The sequence below is a fragment of the Oryzias melastigma genome, linkage group LG22 (assembly GCF_002922805.2).
Source record: "Oryzias melastigma strain HK-1 linkage group LG22, ASM292280v2, whole genome shotgun sequence".
NCBI lineage: Eukaryota > Metazoa > Chordata > Actinopteri > Beloniformes > Adrianichthyidae > Oryzias > Oryzias melastigma.
Window position 1 is genome coordinate 581167 of NC_050533.1, and position 14811 is coordinate 595977.

Below are 14811 nucleotides of genomic sequence, written 5' to 3' on the forward strand. Positions count from 1 at the left end.
CTCATCCACCCCCTCATCCACCCTCCACCTGCAGCTCCATCCGGCCTCACCTTCAGAGGAGTCTACCGTCTGCACTGGGACGTCAGCACCAGCCAGCTGGTCTTTGTGGAGCCGTGTTGGAGATGAGCAGCTGTGGGGTTTTTCTTCATCATCCTCATGTTCTGCTGCTTGGTGAGCCTCCTCTTCATCCTGGCTGGTCCACGGCTCCTCTTCCTCTTTCACGTCAGGAGCTTCTGTGTGCGATTGGTCGGGGCTGCCGCTCCACTCAGGCTCGCTTTTAACCCCCATCCCGTTCTGAGCATCTAAGGAGACATCCGAAGGGTTTCAGGATGTTATCTGATGCATTAGGTAAAGTAAAGTCTTTTATTTTGAAAGGGGGCCGTGTGAACCTCTGTCAAAATTTAAAAAAAAAATTTAGATTTAGAAAAAAATCTATTTTTTCTTCATGTTTATCTTGTATTTATGCCAACAAACCAACAGTTTATTTACATTAAACAGAATAACAACAACAACATAAATACAAATCATTGTCTTATTTTTCTAGAGGATGAAATAAAATTGTGTGGCTCCTATTGGTTGTGGTCAGTGATCAATCAACTCTGTTTAAGGTTTGAATAAAGATTTTATTGGACTAAACTGAATATAAATGAGATGGAGTCTTTGTTTGACTTTCCACTAATAAGTATCAGGAATCGTGAGGACATCCAGTCCCTCATGGAATCAATTCTTTGTTGTTGATCAATAAAGTTTTATTCAAATCTCATCAAGTATAAAATGTGTGATGATAAATGTTTCCCTTCAGATTAAACTCTCCATCCCTGAAGTCCTCCAGCCGTTCTGTGATCCTGACTGATGGATCAGAACAGAATCGTTCTGGAGCAGCCTCGGTACCGAGCTCACCTCGTGGTTTCCTGCTGCCATCCAGCAGGTGGCGCTGACCGTCCACAGCTTTCTCCTTGAAGACGGTTCCTTCTCCGGTCACCGTGAGGAGCAGAAAGCTGCCGTTCTCCTCCTTCAGGACGTGCTGCTGCGGTGGAGCGCGGCGGGCGCCGTCCTGCTCGGCCAGAGGAACGTCCAGCTCCTCCTCCTCCTTTTTGATCCTCTTCAGCTCCGGTTCCTCAGTGTGAAGATGTTCTGGTTTCCTCAGCTCCTGCTTCGGTGCCGTCTCTGGGTCATCCTGAGCCTCCTCCTCCGTATGGACCAGCCCAGGGAGTTCTGGGAGACAAAAGCAGACAGGACCTTTACGCTGACGCTCCTCCAGTTTTCTTCCTTTGTTGTGTGCTCCTGCATCATCAGGACCTCCTCGTGAAGACGGACTGTCATAAAAATGTCAGAAACATTTCTGACTGAAGGGGATTTAAAGGTTCTATTTCCTGTTACCTTTAATACTTTCAGAGTAAACTATATCATATATTACCTTTAGAACACAGTTTATTAATCGACGGATTTTATTTTCCTACGCAGAAGTAAGACGCCTCGATGTCTGAGGCTCCGCCTTCCGCTCCCTGTGAGTGACGCCCATTTAATGACATCATCCTATAGCCAGCCTCAGCAGCGTCTGTTTAACAACCATCTTAAAAACAACAGATCTCCTGGATCCGATGGATTAACTGAGGAATTTTATAAACTATTTCGTCAAAGTCGCCCCTTCCTAACTGGGTTTTCTGTACGTTTAAGGCGTAAAATATCCCAGATAAATGTACGTCTCACGAACGTTTAGTGTCCTAATTGATCCCATCTGCGCTCTGAAGAACACAGACGATATGTCACCTGTTTTGGAGATGTAAGATTACAAAAGGATTAGGACAGAATGAAGTTTTGAGTCAAAGTTCAGACGATATTTGAACATCACATTTGACCAACATGAAAAGAACACAAGATTGAACATACATTTGAAAAGGTATCTATTAATCATATTTGGTAAATTTTATATTCACAAATATTATTCCTCCTGTAATAATTACGTAATTACTCTTCACCTTTTCTGATAGTCAATAAACAACAGTATGAGAGCGGTCTGCCTTTGAACGTTTGTCATTTGTAACACACAGAATTCCCTGATTTCCTCTTTGTTATTGTTCTGTATGTTCTGACCAATCAACGATATTTGATTTAAAATACTAAAAAACTCACTTCCGGCTCCGGCCTCCTCCTCCGGTCTGATGGTAGGAACGGCGCCCGCTTGGAGGTTCAGCCTCCCGGACAGTCCGCTCCGGTACGGCCCGAGGTTAGCTAGGCAGTCCTCCCGGAAATGGCGGTCGCAGACAAACAGCTGCTGGCCGCTGTGCCGCGCGCTGCCGAAGATAAACTCCTCCCACTTCTGGCGGGTCGGCTCTTCTCTGGGAAGGCTGAACAAACTGCGGAAACTCTCGCAGCCGAAAACACATTTCCGCCACTTAGCAGAAGACATCGTTCTCCGCCAAAGAGCGAGCCGTCGGTGCAGCGGCACGCGCGGAAAGCGGGAGCTTCTCAGGCTGGGGGCGGGGCCAGCAGCGATGCTCCCCCACGTTCATACGTAGGAACGGGGGGGCCAATCAGTGAGCGTGTTTGAGACGCAGACCGATTGGTGCGCGGTGCATGCTGGTTAGTGTTTTGCACATGCTAGCTTGTTGCGTACGCTAAGTCAGACGCCATATTGGAATGGTGCAGATGTCTGTTTACAACTGTACTAACAGATCTGGAGACACTAGAATGTGACTTTTCACTAGTGAATTCTTGCTGTCAGCTGATGAAGGAGAACTTCTAGAAAACATCTGAAGAAGATCTGATGAGTTTTCTCTCAATAATGACGTTTAGGATGATCTTGTCGTCTATATAAGTCAATGACAGCTTTAGACTTCACACTGTTTCCATGTTTTCTGTCAGGACCGTCGATCCTTCAGTTTATGGAGGATGATGGTGGTATTTGTGTGTTAGACCTCAGATCACCTGCTGGTAATCAGATTACTAGGAGGAGAAACATAACCAGGATCTCCTCAGTAGTGAAGAGTCCATCAGGCTGAACCCTCGTCCGGTGGACGGACCGGGACATGTGTCGTGGGTGGAGGTCTCACTGAGCCCTCTCCCCCAGCAGGACCATCAGGACCGGCTGTCGACCGGGCTGCACTGTCCTCAGGGCGCGGACCGGCCCATTTATAACAGGCGCTAGCGGTCTACGGCGATGTGGGCGACCCACCGACCCGTGTATGAACTCAGACCGAGGAGTCTAACAGTTTGTTAGTCTGTGTGTAGATTAGAATCAAATCACAACCAGGATCAGGTTTGGATCGAGTTTCATATATAATAACCTATTTATTATGGAAAAGTTTGAAATGTTCATTTGTTGCACTTTGTACAAAAACATTATGACCATAATCTGGGAATTATTTTTCTGATGATCAGAGTTTTTCTTTTTATAAATCGGACCAAAATTAATTATTTTATGGTCATTTTACTGTTTGTTGTCTCGTTGTTTTTACCATTCCAATATGGCGTCGCTCTTTAGTATCTTGGGCGACAGGAAAAGTCCTGCTGCTGTATCTAGTGATATTAACCTCTGTGGTTTTACCCAACATCAAACAAAAGCATCACAAGAGGGTCGAACTGCTTATTGACTAAAAAACAATGCATTGTGGGAAATTGTGTCTTATTGTGGTGATGCTGATCAGAAATGACTGAAGAAAATCTGCAAAACGGAATCACAAAATAAACAAGATTCCTCTTTAAGAAATGGCTGTCATTAAAAATCAACATCACTCCGATTACTTTATCATTATAAATTATTTTACTACAAACATTTCAATGTTGTCTGATTCCCATTTCTTATCTTTGGTTGGTCAGGAGTGCACACCGCTGGACACATGAAGCTTCATACGACTTTAATCCAACTTTTTAATAACTTTATGATAAATTGATTCATTTTTTAGGTTTTTCGAGCTCCAGGAGCTTCTCCACAGATGACCATCAGAGTTCTTCCTGCTTTCGTCCGTCTGGTTAGAGTTTGTTTGGGACAGTAATGAGCAGCTGTTGGACCTGCGTGGTTCTTCCGGGCGGATCCGTCTTTGGTTTGCAGTAAAGTCTGAGGTTCCTGAGTTCTCCTTCAGTCTGTACTCCGCTGTGTGTGGGTGCTCAGGTGTTTCCTCAGGTGTTTCCTCAGGTGTTTCCTCAGGTGTGCTGTCACAGCTGAACATCCTGGTTCCTGCCTAGATCCTCCTGTGAGTCTGGATCTTAAAACTCGGATCAGATCCCTGACAGCTGCAGCTTTCTCTCTGCTGTGAACATTCATGTGAGTTTTTAAGGTGGAATCTTATTGATCATCTTCAGAAGGATTCTCTTTAAAATGGGAAAACATTTTGATTTGGTTCTTTAGAAACCAGTTAAAAGAAGATTCTTATTTAATGATAAATGTGTTCATCATAATGGCAAAATATCACATTCACCACCGTAAACAGGCTAGTGCTGCCACAAACGATTGTTTTTTAGTCGACTAATCACCAATTATTTCTTCAAATTAGTTTGTTAATCAGGTCGTGAGCAAAGTGGATGGAAAACAAACATCTTAACCATCATTAGCTTTTAACTAACTTAAAATAAAGACCATAACGATGATAGTTTATTAAGCTTTTAACAACTTATGCAGCCTCTGTCCTTCATTAGTTTTGGTATTAAAACAAGATTTATTCATTCATTCATCTTCTTGTCCGCTTCTTCCCTTTCGGGGTCGCGGGGTGCCGGAGCCTAACCCAGCTGCTGATGGGCGAAGGCGGGGTTTACCTGGACAGGTCGCCAGTCTGTCACAGGGCTTGAAACAAGATTAAACTAGAAAAATAGCATTACCTCTGATGATGCCAGAGTGAAAGCTTTTCGCTGAAAATAGTTACACAATTAACTTTAATTGCTGAAGGGATTTACTGAAAATGCAAAAACTATTTGCTAAATGTCAAATTTGCTAAAAGATGGAAAAATTTGTTAAAGTATGACAGAGCGCCAAATTGAACCTGAATTTATAAAAATTTGTAGCAAAATTGCTTAAAAATCACTAATACATGCCAATATTGCAAACATATTTAGTGAGTTGCATACATAAGAGCAAAACGGCTGGGTGGCTCAGTGGGCTAGATGAAGGGCTGGTACGCAAGAGCCCTGGGTTCGATTCCCGGGTAAAAACTGTGCCAAATCACTGATGCGAAACAGTGGGTGCTGTTACGCTGTTACGCTGTGGCGACCCCGAAAGAGATAGGCAGAAAGTGAACTACTACATAAATAAGAGCAAAACTACAAATTAGACAAAAAAATCTGAGCAGATGCCACATTAGCCAACAAAGCTAGCTTGTTGCTGAAATACTAAACTCCAAAACAGCCTAAGATTCATGAATAAACTGAATTAGTCAAAAATGTTATCATGTTGCTAAAATAGAAGCTAAACTCCAAATGTTTTAACATTATTATAAAGATGAAAACATAACCATAAATATATTTAAACGCTCGTTGTTCATCTACTTTTAAATTTGAAGACTTTCTCATTCATTTCCTATGAGGCATATTTTGCTCAGTGTTTCAAAAACTATAAAGATTATAAAAACCAAAAATACAAGCAGTAATGTTCTGATTGAGCTGAATGTTTTGATACAGAGATTGATGAAATCCCCCAAAGTCTGATAGAGTTTTTGTGTGCTGAAAAACATACGGGAACAGGAGAATCACCGTAGTGAGAATGTTGACTAAGAATCTCACAAATAAAGGAGGTTAGCATCTGAAACATGGAACTATTTTTCACTAAAGAGAAAGTTTTTGACTCACTGTCTCAAATATAAAAAAGTGTATTTTTTGGTGCTGAACGCTCATAGTTTGGTTAAACTTGACTCCACTCTGACTCCATATACAGTGACGACTAATCGACTATTAAATTATTAGCTGATTGGTCGACTAATCGTTGCAGCCTTAAAACAGTGTCCAAAGACCAGCTTTAGGCATTTTTAAAATGTGATTTTTTATTAACTCAACTAACAAAAAAGGTGTTCGTACGCATTTTACTGAGACCGTGTTGTCAGAACAGTAAATGTATGTACAAGTGATGGTTTGCTGGAGTGTTTGGAACTGCATTGATTCTGTTCAGACTTGTTCACATCTTGCCTCGTTTTTTACTTTTCCTAAAAACAAATAAACAAATCTTTATTTTTACTCTTTATTCATAATGATTTTTCTGTTTCTAATTTGTGTAATTAACTATCAAATATCAGTAACTGTTACTATGCATATTTTAAACAGAATATTTATGTATTTATTCTAGAACATGTATCGACTCGAAACTCTTGAGTTCTTCTGCTGAGACGTTCAGGTTCTCCTGTGAGTGTCGGAATCCGCGCCTCCGCCGCAGAGCTCGGATCCACTTCCTGGTTTGACAGCAACAGATGAAGGCGGGGTTCGGCGCTCCCCCACAGCAGGAGGAGGTCCGGTCCAGCTCCAGTCCCGCCAGGAGGTCCCGCTCCGCCGCGATGGCGGAGGCTGCAGCCGGCTGCGTGTTCGAGGACATCCGCTACGAGGACATCCAGGTGGAGGCGGTGAGTGGAGCGGTCAGGGGGTGGAGCGGAGCCCGAGGCGGGAGCCGCCCTGGCGGCGTGCTCCGGGCTCCGGGCTCGGTTCGGGGAGCGGCCTGTGACCCGTCCCGCTGTGCCCGCAGGCCGTGGGCAGAGGGACCTTCGGGGTGGTGTTCAAGGCGGTGTGGAAGGGGAAGGTGGTGGCCATCAAGAGCATCGAGAGCGACGCCGAGAGGAGCGCCTTCCTGGTGGAGGTACCGTCATCGCAGCCCCCCCACCCCACGGTCCCGCAGCACACATGCGCGCGCGCTCACACCCGCGTGGTCACGCGCCCAAACAGAGAAAGTTGCTGTTCTTTCCATCAGAGAACATTTAGACTCAGACTCAAAGGAGCAGAACGTTGATTATTGAAGAAGATCTTCTGAAAACATGGACGTGTTTAAAGATCATGAAGTTTGATCTTCATAAGCAGATCTGCAGCTTTCGGGGTTTCAGAGGTTTGGATCCAGATGTTTGCAGCTCTGATGTTTGTCTCCTGATAAAGACCCACTCCGAGGAACCGGAGGATTCGGTGTTTTTAACGAGTTCTTTCTCTAATGATGGAGGACAGCTATAAAGAAACCGAAGATTCAAATTCCATTTCTGATTATTTCTTTATTCAGTTTGTAGTGAATCACGAGGAGATGAAAAACGCAGTTTGAAGATCGTATTGGTGACGTAGAAAAGATACTGGGCGGGGCCACAAGCTCCATGCTCCGCCCCATTCTGATCCAGACTCAGATCCATGAATGTTCTGATTTCCTGGTCTGATCTGGAATCTGGATCCGAGCTGAACGGCGGGATACGGACATTTTTGTTGCCCGCTGATGTTCGGTTGGGACTGTAAGCTAGTGGGAGAGAGTGTAAACAGAGAGCTCTCACTAATGAGTGGTGGTGGAATTCTGCACCAACAGTTTCTAATGACCTCCTGCCGCTCTGCAGACACTAAGTCCTAGAAAACGGCATCATCATCCTGATGGAACGATGTGGAAACAGATCCTCTTCAGAATAATTCATTTAACTTCGTCTGCATTTTAGGATTTTATGACTTTTACTACTATTTGATGTTTTTCTGTGTATTAGGTTTTGTTTCTACCGTAAGGCGACCTTGGACGCCCAGACAGGCGCCGTCTAAATGAAATGTATGATCGGTGGGACTTCCATCAGAGACAGAAATGTGTCTGCTGTGTTATCCCTGCAGGATCTGGATCAAGATCAGAAAATATTCATATCAAACAACAATCTTCAGAAGTTTTTCTAAATGTTGTCAACAGTTTTTTAAAGTCTGCAGAAGCTGTTCTCCTGATCTTTACATTTATAACAAGTTTGGTTTGTTTTTCCAAATGTTCTCAATCAACTTTCTGAACGTTCATGATGACAGATACATCTGTGAACTCATTCATAATATCCTGGATATTAGATAAATCTAGAGGAATCTTTCTGCTGGTTTTGGTGTCATAAATCCGTCTTTGACACATTTCTGTTTTACCTACAGCGTCTGTCTGACCGACATGTCGCTGCAGGACAGGAATGAGGAAACACCAGCTCACTGTCATCTTTTATTGGTTTATTCTCTGAAGAAAACATCTATAAATGTATCAATAACTTCTATCCCCTCACAGCTGTTTCAGTTACGTCAGATTTTTAAACTCTTCTTTGATCTTTAATCACTAGTTTTAACTTCTTTATACAATAATCACCAGTTTTTTAAACGTTGGATTCATTGAATTGAATAAAGATCAAACTTTATCCTCTTTTCATAAGAACCCAAACTCCTCCTCCCTTCATCCTGAATGCTGGAGGTGTCATAAGACAGATCCGGATGTGCTCTTCATGATCTCATCAGGACATATATTAAGGTCGTCTGATGAGTTGATCCAAACCCAGACGTTTCCTTCAGAGGAGATCAGCTGATGATCTGCTTCTCAGGAGTATCAGAGCTCGCCAAGCGCAGACAGGAACTTCCTGTTCGTGCTTCAGTTGTGTTGTTGCTGCTAATAGATGATCCTTCCATTAAAGTCGTGACTTTGGTGTCTCTGCAGCTCCGCCAGCTGTCGCGGGTCAACCATCCCAACATCGTCAAGCTGTACGGCTCCTGTGACAACCCGGTGAGGACCAATCGCACTGAGGCTCCTCCCACTGAGGCTCCTCCCACTGAGCTCCTCCTACTGAGCTCCTCTCACTGAACTCTTCCAGCTAAGCTCCTCCCTCTAAGTCTTCCCCACTAAGCTCCTCCCCCTGAGCTCCTCCCTCTAAGTTATCCCCACTAAGCTCCTCTCACTGAGTTCTTCTAACTAAGCTCCTCCCACTAAGCCCCTCCCACTGAGCTCCTCCTACTGAACTCTTCCAACTAAGTTCTCCCCACTAAGCTCCTCCCACTAAACTCCTCCCTCTAAGTTCTCCCCACTGAGCTCCTCCCTCTAAGTTCTCCCCACTAAGCCCCTCCCACTGAGCTCCTCCCACTGAACTCTTCCAGCTAAGCTCCTCCCTCTAAGTTCTCCCAACTAAGCTCCTCCCACTAAACTCCTCCCTCTAAGTTCTCCCCATTAAGCTCTTCCCACTGAGCTCCTCCCTCTAAGTTCTCCCCACTGAGCTCCTCCCACTGAGCTCCTCCCTCTAAGTTCCCCCCATTAAGCTCCTCCCTCTAAGTTCTCCCCACTAAGCTCCTCCCACTAAACTCCTCCCTCTAAGTTCTCCCCATTAAGCTCCTCCCACTGAGCTCCTCCCTCTAAGTTCCCCCCACTAAGCTCCTCCCTCTAAGTTCTCCCCACTGAGCTCCTCCCACTGAGCTCCTCCCACTAAGTTCTCCCCACTGAGCTCCTCCCACTGAGCTCCACTCACTAAGTTCTCCCCACTGAGCTCCTCCCACTGAGCTCCTCCCTCTAAGTTCTCCCCACTAAGCTCCTCCCACTGGTTCTGGAGGAGCATCAGGAAAGTTTCTGCTCAATAGGAAAACGTTTTGTTAATGATTTAGTGAAAGACGCCGTCGTGATGTTCAAAGTGGAGGAAGGAAATGTGAGAGAAGATCTTATTGGTCCAGAGCAGGAAGTCGAGCTGACCAGCCTATCAAAATCAAAGTCCTGATCCTTTCAGAAGTTAATGTGGTTTTCACCATAAACAGACGTCATACTGACCGCTCTGGCCGTGGGTTGTGGTGTTTGTTCTGGATGTGTTTGTGGTTTTCGTGGCGTCTGGTCTGAAGCTCCGCCCCCTCTGTGTCCTCAGGTCTGTCTGGTCATGGAGTTTGCAGAATGTGGATCTCTCTACAACTGTAAGTGTGGGAGCGGGGAGACGTGGGGTGTTTGAACGCCTCATGCAGCTGTCATTCATCTTTCAGTCCTGCACGGCGCCGAGCCGCAGCCCCGATACACAGCAGCGCACGCCATGAGCTGGTGTCTGCAGTGCGCCGAGGGCGTGGCCTACCTTCACGCCATGAAGCCCAAAGCCCTGATTCACAGAGACCTCAAACCGCCAAAGTAAGAGTCGCTCGCCGCTGTTGTTCTGCTGCTGGTTCTGGTTGATGATGATGATGGACGAAGGCCGCCGCCTGGACGACCACGGAGACGCTTGAGGCTTCAACCCATCAAAACGCAACTTTCATCTGGACGATCACTCAGGCGTTCATGTTTGAGCTGTGACTTCCTCTGTAGACCAAAGGTCATCAAGGATTCAGGTGTATTATCTACTGCAGGATGGTTGTAACTCGGATTCAGATGTTAAACTCTGACGTGAACATCATTCAGAGTTCGGTCGTTCTCCTTGTTCAGCTCATTTCATTCTCAGTCGACCTTCATTTCACCTTTCATGCTGGATCGGGTTGCCGCCTCCGCCTCATGTGGGCGGGTCCACCACGGCGGGCCGAACCAAAGCGGTTCTCCTCCGTTCGGCCCGACAGCTGCTGGACGGTCCGAGACCCGTCGGGTCACAGCTCTGCTCTTGGTTGCAGCCTGCTGCTGGTGGCTCAGGGAACGGTCCTGAAGATCTGTGACTTCGGGACGGCGTGCGACATCCAGACCTACATGACCAACAACAAGGGCAGCGCCGCCTGGATGGCCCCGGAGGTGTTTGAAGGTGAGCTGGATGTCTGGATGTTGATGATGAAGCTCTCGGGGTGACCTGGAGGTTGGACCTCCTGGTCTTTGAGGAGAACTTCAGATCCAGAACCGCTCGAGTCTTCTAAGAACCGCATCAGTTCTCTGCTGACCCTCGTCTTCATCACCAACTTTGCTGCTGTTGGTGGTTGTTTCATCTCCTGAAGTCTAATAGGCTCTTTAAGGTTTTCTCCTGAAACTTCAGCTTCATCTTCTGTCTCTTTTTGCTATAGGTTCAGCTTCAGAATCCGTTTGCTTCTCCTAAAGCTTCAGCCTTATCTTCCGTCTGTTTCTGCTGAAGCTTCAGCTTCATCTTCCGTCTGTTTCTGCTGAAGCTTCAGCTTCTTCCGTCTGTTTCTGCTGAAGCTTCAGCTTCATCTTCCGTCTGCTTCACAGCCGTTTCTTTGATCCAGACCCAAACTGTCTCCTCGTCTTCAGCCGTCTGTCCCTCCTCTGCTTCAGGAAGTAACTACAGTGAGAAGTGTGACGTGTTCAGCTGGAGCATCATCCTGTGGGAGGTCATGACCCGGAAGAAGCCCTTCGACGAGATCGGAGGCTCCGCCTTCTGCATCATGTGGGCGGTGCACAGAGGTGAGGCGGAACCCCTTCGAGTGACGGTTGTCTCTGTCTTGCTCAGCTTCCTGACGGAGCTTTTCCCGTCACGCAGGGACACGCCCCCCTCTGATCCGAGACCTTCCAGAACCCATCGAGACCCTGATGACCCGCTGCTGGGACAAGGAGCCCAGCCAGAGGCCCCCCATGAGCGAGGTCCGGGACACCATGAGCCGCCTGATGAAGGTAACTTCTGTTCATGTTGTTGGTTTTGAATGACTCGGTGGACCTGAGAGGAACCACCGAGTCAGATGGAGGCGGAGTTTCCGCAGACAGCTGATCCGGTCCGTGTCTCAGTACTTTCCAGGCTCTGACGAGCCCCTCAGCCTCCCCCGCCCCGCCCCGTCCAGCAGGGGGAGCTCCTCCGCCCCCAGCACCGGCTCCTTCACCGCCTGCAGCCTCAGCACCAACCGCAGCGACGACATGGAGCTCCGAGACCCGCCCAGCAGGGAGGAGACCCTGAAGAGCGTGGACTCCAGATTCCCGCTGCACTTCAAACCCTCGAAGGTACTTTGGGCGCGGCCACCACCCACAGGCGCCGTCTCAACGCCCTGACCTTCTGCTGCCACCTGCAGACGTCCACGCTGCACGCAGGCCTGTCCAGGATGCCCAGCACGGAAAGCCCCGCCCACTCCAGCAGCTCGGTCACCACCTCCGGCCAATCAGAGCTGAGGATGACCCTACACAGTCCTACAGGTGAGGCTGGAGCAGAAAAACGTTTCATTACTGTTTCTTAAACCACAGCGATCCAAAGGGAAGTGTGTTTGGACCTCTCGGTTCTGATGAGGTCCTGAAACTGCGTCAGAACCTTTGGGTCCTGTTCTGGAGCAGCAGGGGGCGACTCTGAGCCTCAGACCTCTTCTTCTGCTGATGTTTGTTTGTTTTCATCAGTGTCTTCATCCACCAACGGTGTGGACATCCCCACGGCCTATCACAGGCTGGACCACCAGCTACAGGTGAGAACACACCTGAGATTCTGTCAGGTTTACAGACGATCCATCTGATCCAAATCTTCCTGTTGGTGTTTCTCTCGGTTCTGATGGAATCCACTTTAACGTCCAAAACCAGAAATGTAGAATGACGTCGGAAAGAAATCGAACTTTAAGTTCATGAATAAAGTTTTTTACTGGATGTTTTTACCCCAGAAAGTTCCTCCTGCGTCTCTAGAAGTTCTGTGGATCTTCAGACGTTCCTCTGTGTTCTCTAAGCAGAACCGGATCTGGAACCAGATCAGGAACCTCTATGTTCTCATAGGGAGAAATGAGGAAATGATCCGTTTTTGGGCCGTTAGAAGCTCTAGGCTCCTCCCCCTGATCCTGCGTTTGCTCCGCAGCCTCTGGCGCCGTGTCCGAACTCCCAGGAGTCGGTGGCCGTGTTCGAGCAGCACATCCGGATGGCGCACGAGTACCTGAGGGTGCAGGCGGAGATCGCCGACCTGCTGCGCAAAAAGTGAGTCTCCTCCTCTGACGGGGACGGGTTCTAGACCAGACCACACCTGTTCTGGCGCCTGACCCGCTAACGGCGCTCTCCTTTCAGGCAGGAGCTCATGTGCGACCTGGAGGAGGAGCAGAAGGAGCATCAGGTGACGTCCCGCCTCTTCCAGGAGCACAGCAAGCTGCTGGAGGACAACAGCAGCCTGACTGCGCGCTGCCAGAACCTGAGGAGCCAGCTGAGCCTGATCCAGAGTCAGAACCAGCACCGCAGCTAGACCCGCTCTGGACGGGTCCAGAAGCGGTTGGCTGCTCCGTCTGCGGTCCATGGAACCGGAACTACTGCAGAACATCCTCAGCAGGTCCGTCAAAACCGAGTTCTTCCTCCAGAGTCCACGAGTTCTGCAGAAACCCGGATCCCCTGGAAGGACCGACAAGGAGATGCTGGCTTCAGAACCGAGCCCCTCGTGGTCCATGTGGGCGATTGTTTTCATGACAGCATCTAAAGCTGTGGCAGAACCTTCCCTCCGACCCGGACCTCAATGAAAAGAACTGAAGAAATGCCAGAACCCGGACCTCAGGAGTCTTTTTCGTTCTCTGTCCTCAGATTAACCCTTACTGGCTCCTCATCATGTGACACGGCGGCTGCTCCTGCGTTCTGGACGCTTGGCTCCGCCCCCGTCCGGGTCTTCCAACCCCATCTGGGTCCTCAGAGCCTGTTCGGGTCCTCAGAGCCCATCCGGGTCTTCAGAGCCCATCTGGGTCCTCAGAGCCTGTTCGGGTCCTCAGAGCCCGTTCGGGTCCTTAGAGCCTGCCCTGGTCCTCTCACCCCAAACGGGTCCTCCGGCTCTGTCTGGGTCCTCTGACTTTGTTCGGGTCCTCAGAGCCCATTCGGATCTTCAAAGGCTGTCTGGGTCCTCAGAACCTGTAAAGGTCTTTTGACCCCGAACGGGTCTTCAAAGCCCGTCTGGGTCCTCAGAACCCATTTGAACCCCAGCTGGGTCCTCAGACCCCGTTCGGGTCCTCAGAGCCCCCCAGGATCCTCTGACTGTACTTCACCTTCATACAGCCAGAATCTGGATCCAGACCTGAACCGACGCCGATGTTCTGATGGGGAAACGGATCTGGTCCGCCGACCGTTCCCCTGATCAAGCGCGTTTGCATCGGCAGGTCTCCAATAACTGAAGTGACCGTGTTTTCCCGGGTCGTCGGTTCTGTTCCTGCAGGAGCGGATGGAAGGGGGCGGGGCTTTTCACCACAGAAACACAAGGAGCCAAACGTGTAAAAATACATCAGAGCTTCTGGATTATGTGAAATAATCCGTTTGTTCTTCAGTCCAAACGGACCTTCACAGTCACGTGAGCCGAGTTACACTCCAGAACTGTTCCGAAGGCTTCGGCCCGGAGAATCAGAACCTTCTGTTGCACCGGCCCGAACACCATCTCACCTCAGAGGTGGTGAATGAACACTTCTGTCTCCAGAAGAAACTGCTGTGCAGCAGCGTGCAGCCCGGGCTCGAACGCTGAAGCTTTTCTCAGATGTGCAGGTTCAGTTTTAGAGCTGAAGGATCAGGAGCGCCCCCTACAGACCGACACGGGACACGAAAACCAGGTGAGGAGCCTTCAGTCAGACTGTGGGTGGAGCCTGAGATGACGCTGCGCTCTGATTGGTCGGTTCTGACTCTTTCTGCTCCACAGTTTCTTCTTTTTATGTAACAGGCATTTGTAATGAAGCCTAATGTCTTTAAAATAAAGATTTTATCAAACGGAGAAACTTGTATTAATGAAGATCCAAATGAATCTTTGGGATCTAAAAGACATTCCTGATCTTTTCCTCGAAGGTTTAAAGCCACTAAAATGAAGAGTTTATACGTTTTATTTGTTCAAATTAACACACACACACATATCTATATATATATATATATATTATTTTTTTAAGTGGTTCTTATTTTCATTTGATGACAGATTAGCCTAAAAAAATCCCCTGACGTCCACATTATGTTCTTCTTAAACCACATTTCACACCTAAAATGTATAAATACGTTTAAATAAAATCGCAGCAGCTTCAAACGTTACATAAATAAACAAACATCAGAGGAATCCCAAAACCAAACCAGGTCTGGAA

General features: G+C 47.8%; 2 protein-coding genes across 4 annotated transcripts in view; one reads left to right on the forward strand and one right to left on the reverse strand.

Annotated features, from left to right (window-relative positions):
* The window catches only part of LOC112154066, an 8710-nt gene extending 6114 nt beyond the window's left edge, over positions 1 to 2596 (reverse strand). Inside the window, exons 1-3 of one of the 2 annotated variants that reach the window (XM_024284722.2) lie at positions 2134 to 2585; positions 901 to 1215; positions 51 to 302 (exon numbers count right to left, since the gene is read on the reverse strand). In XM_024284722.2, coding sequence (XP_024140490.1) covers positions 51 to 302; positions 901 to 1215; positions 2134 to 2410 — 844 coding nt within the window. In that variant the 5' untranslated portion in view covers positions 2411 to 2585. Of the gene's footprint in view, positions 1 to 50; positions 303 to 900; positions 1216 to 2133 lie in introns of both variants that reach the window. The other variant, XM_024284888.2, reaches the window with a different exon arrangement.
* Positions 2597 to 3650: 1054 nt separating this feature from the next.
* On the forward strand, positions 3651 to 14456 carry LOC112154196 (mitogen-activated protein kinase kinase kinase 7). Of its 2 annotated transcripts, none has more exons than XM_024285008.2 (14): positions 3651 to 4264; positions 6269 to 6539; positions 6659 to 6769; positions 8597 to 8662; positions 9780 to 9825; positions 9892 to 10030; positions 10501 to 10625; positions 11108 to 11236; positions 11313 to 11443; positions 11555 to 11764; positions 11833 to 11953; positions 12149 to 12213; positions 12591 to 12706; positions 12794 to 14456. In XM_024285008.2, the coding sequence occupies exons 2-14, from the start codon at positions 6390 to 6392 to the stop codon at positions 12963 to 12965; spliced, it is 1581 nt and encodes a 526-aa protein (XP_024140776.1). In that variant the 5' UTR covers positions 3651 to 4264; positions 6269 to 6389; the 3' UTR covers positions 12966 to 14456. The 2 variants fall into 2 exon arrangements, with proteins under 2 accessions (XP_024140776.1, XP_024140857.1); XM_024285089.2 differs by having other exon boundaries at positions 6317 to 6539.
* Positions 14457 to 14811: the final 355 nt, after the last annotated feature.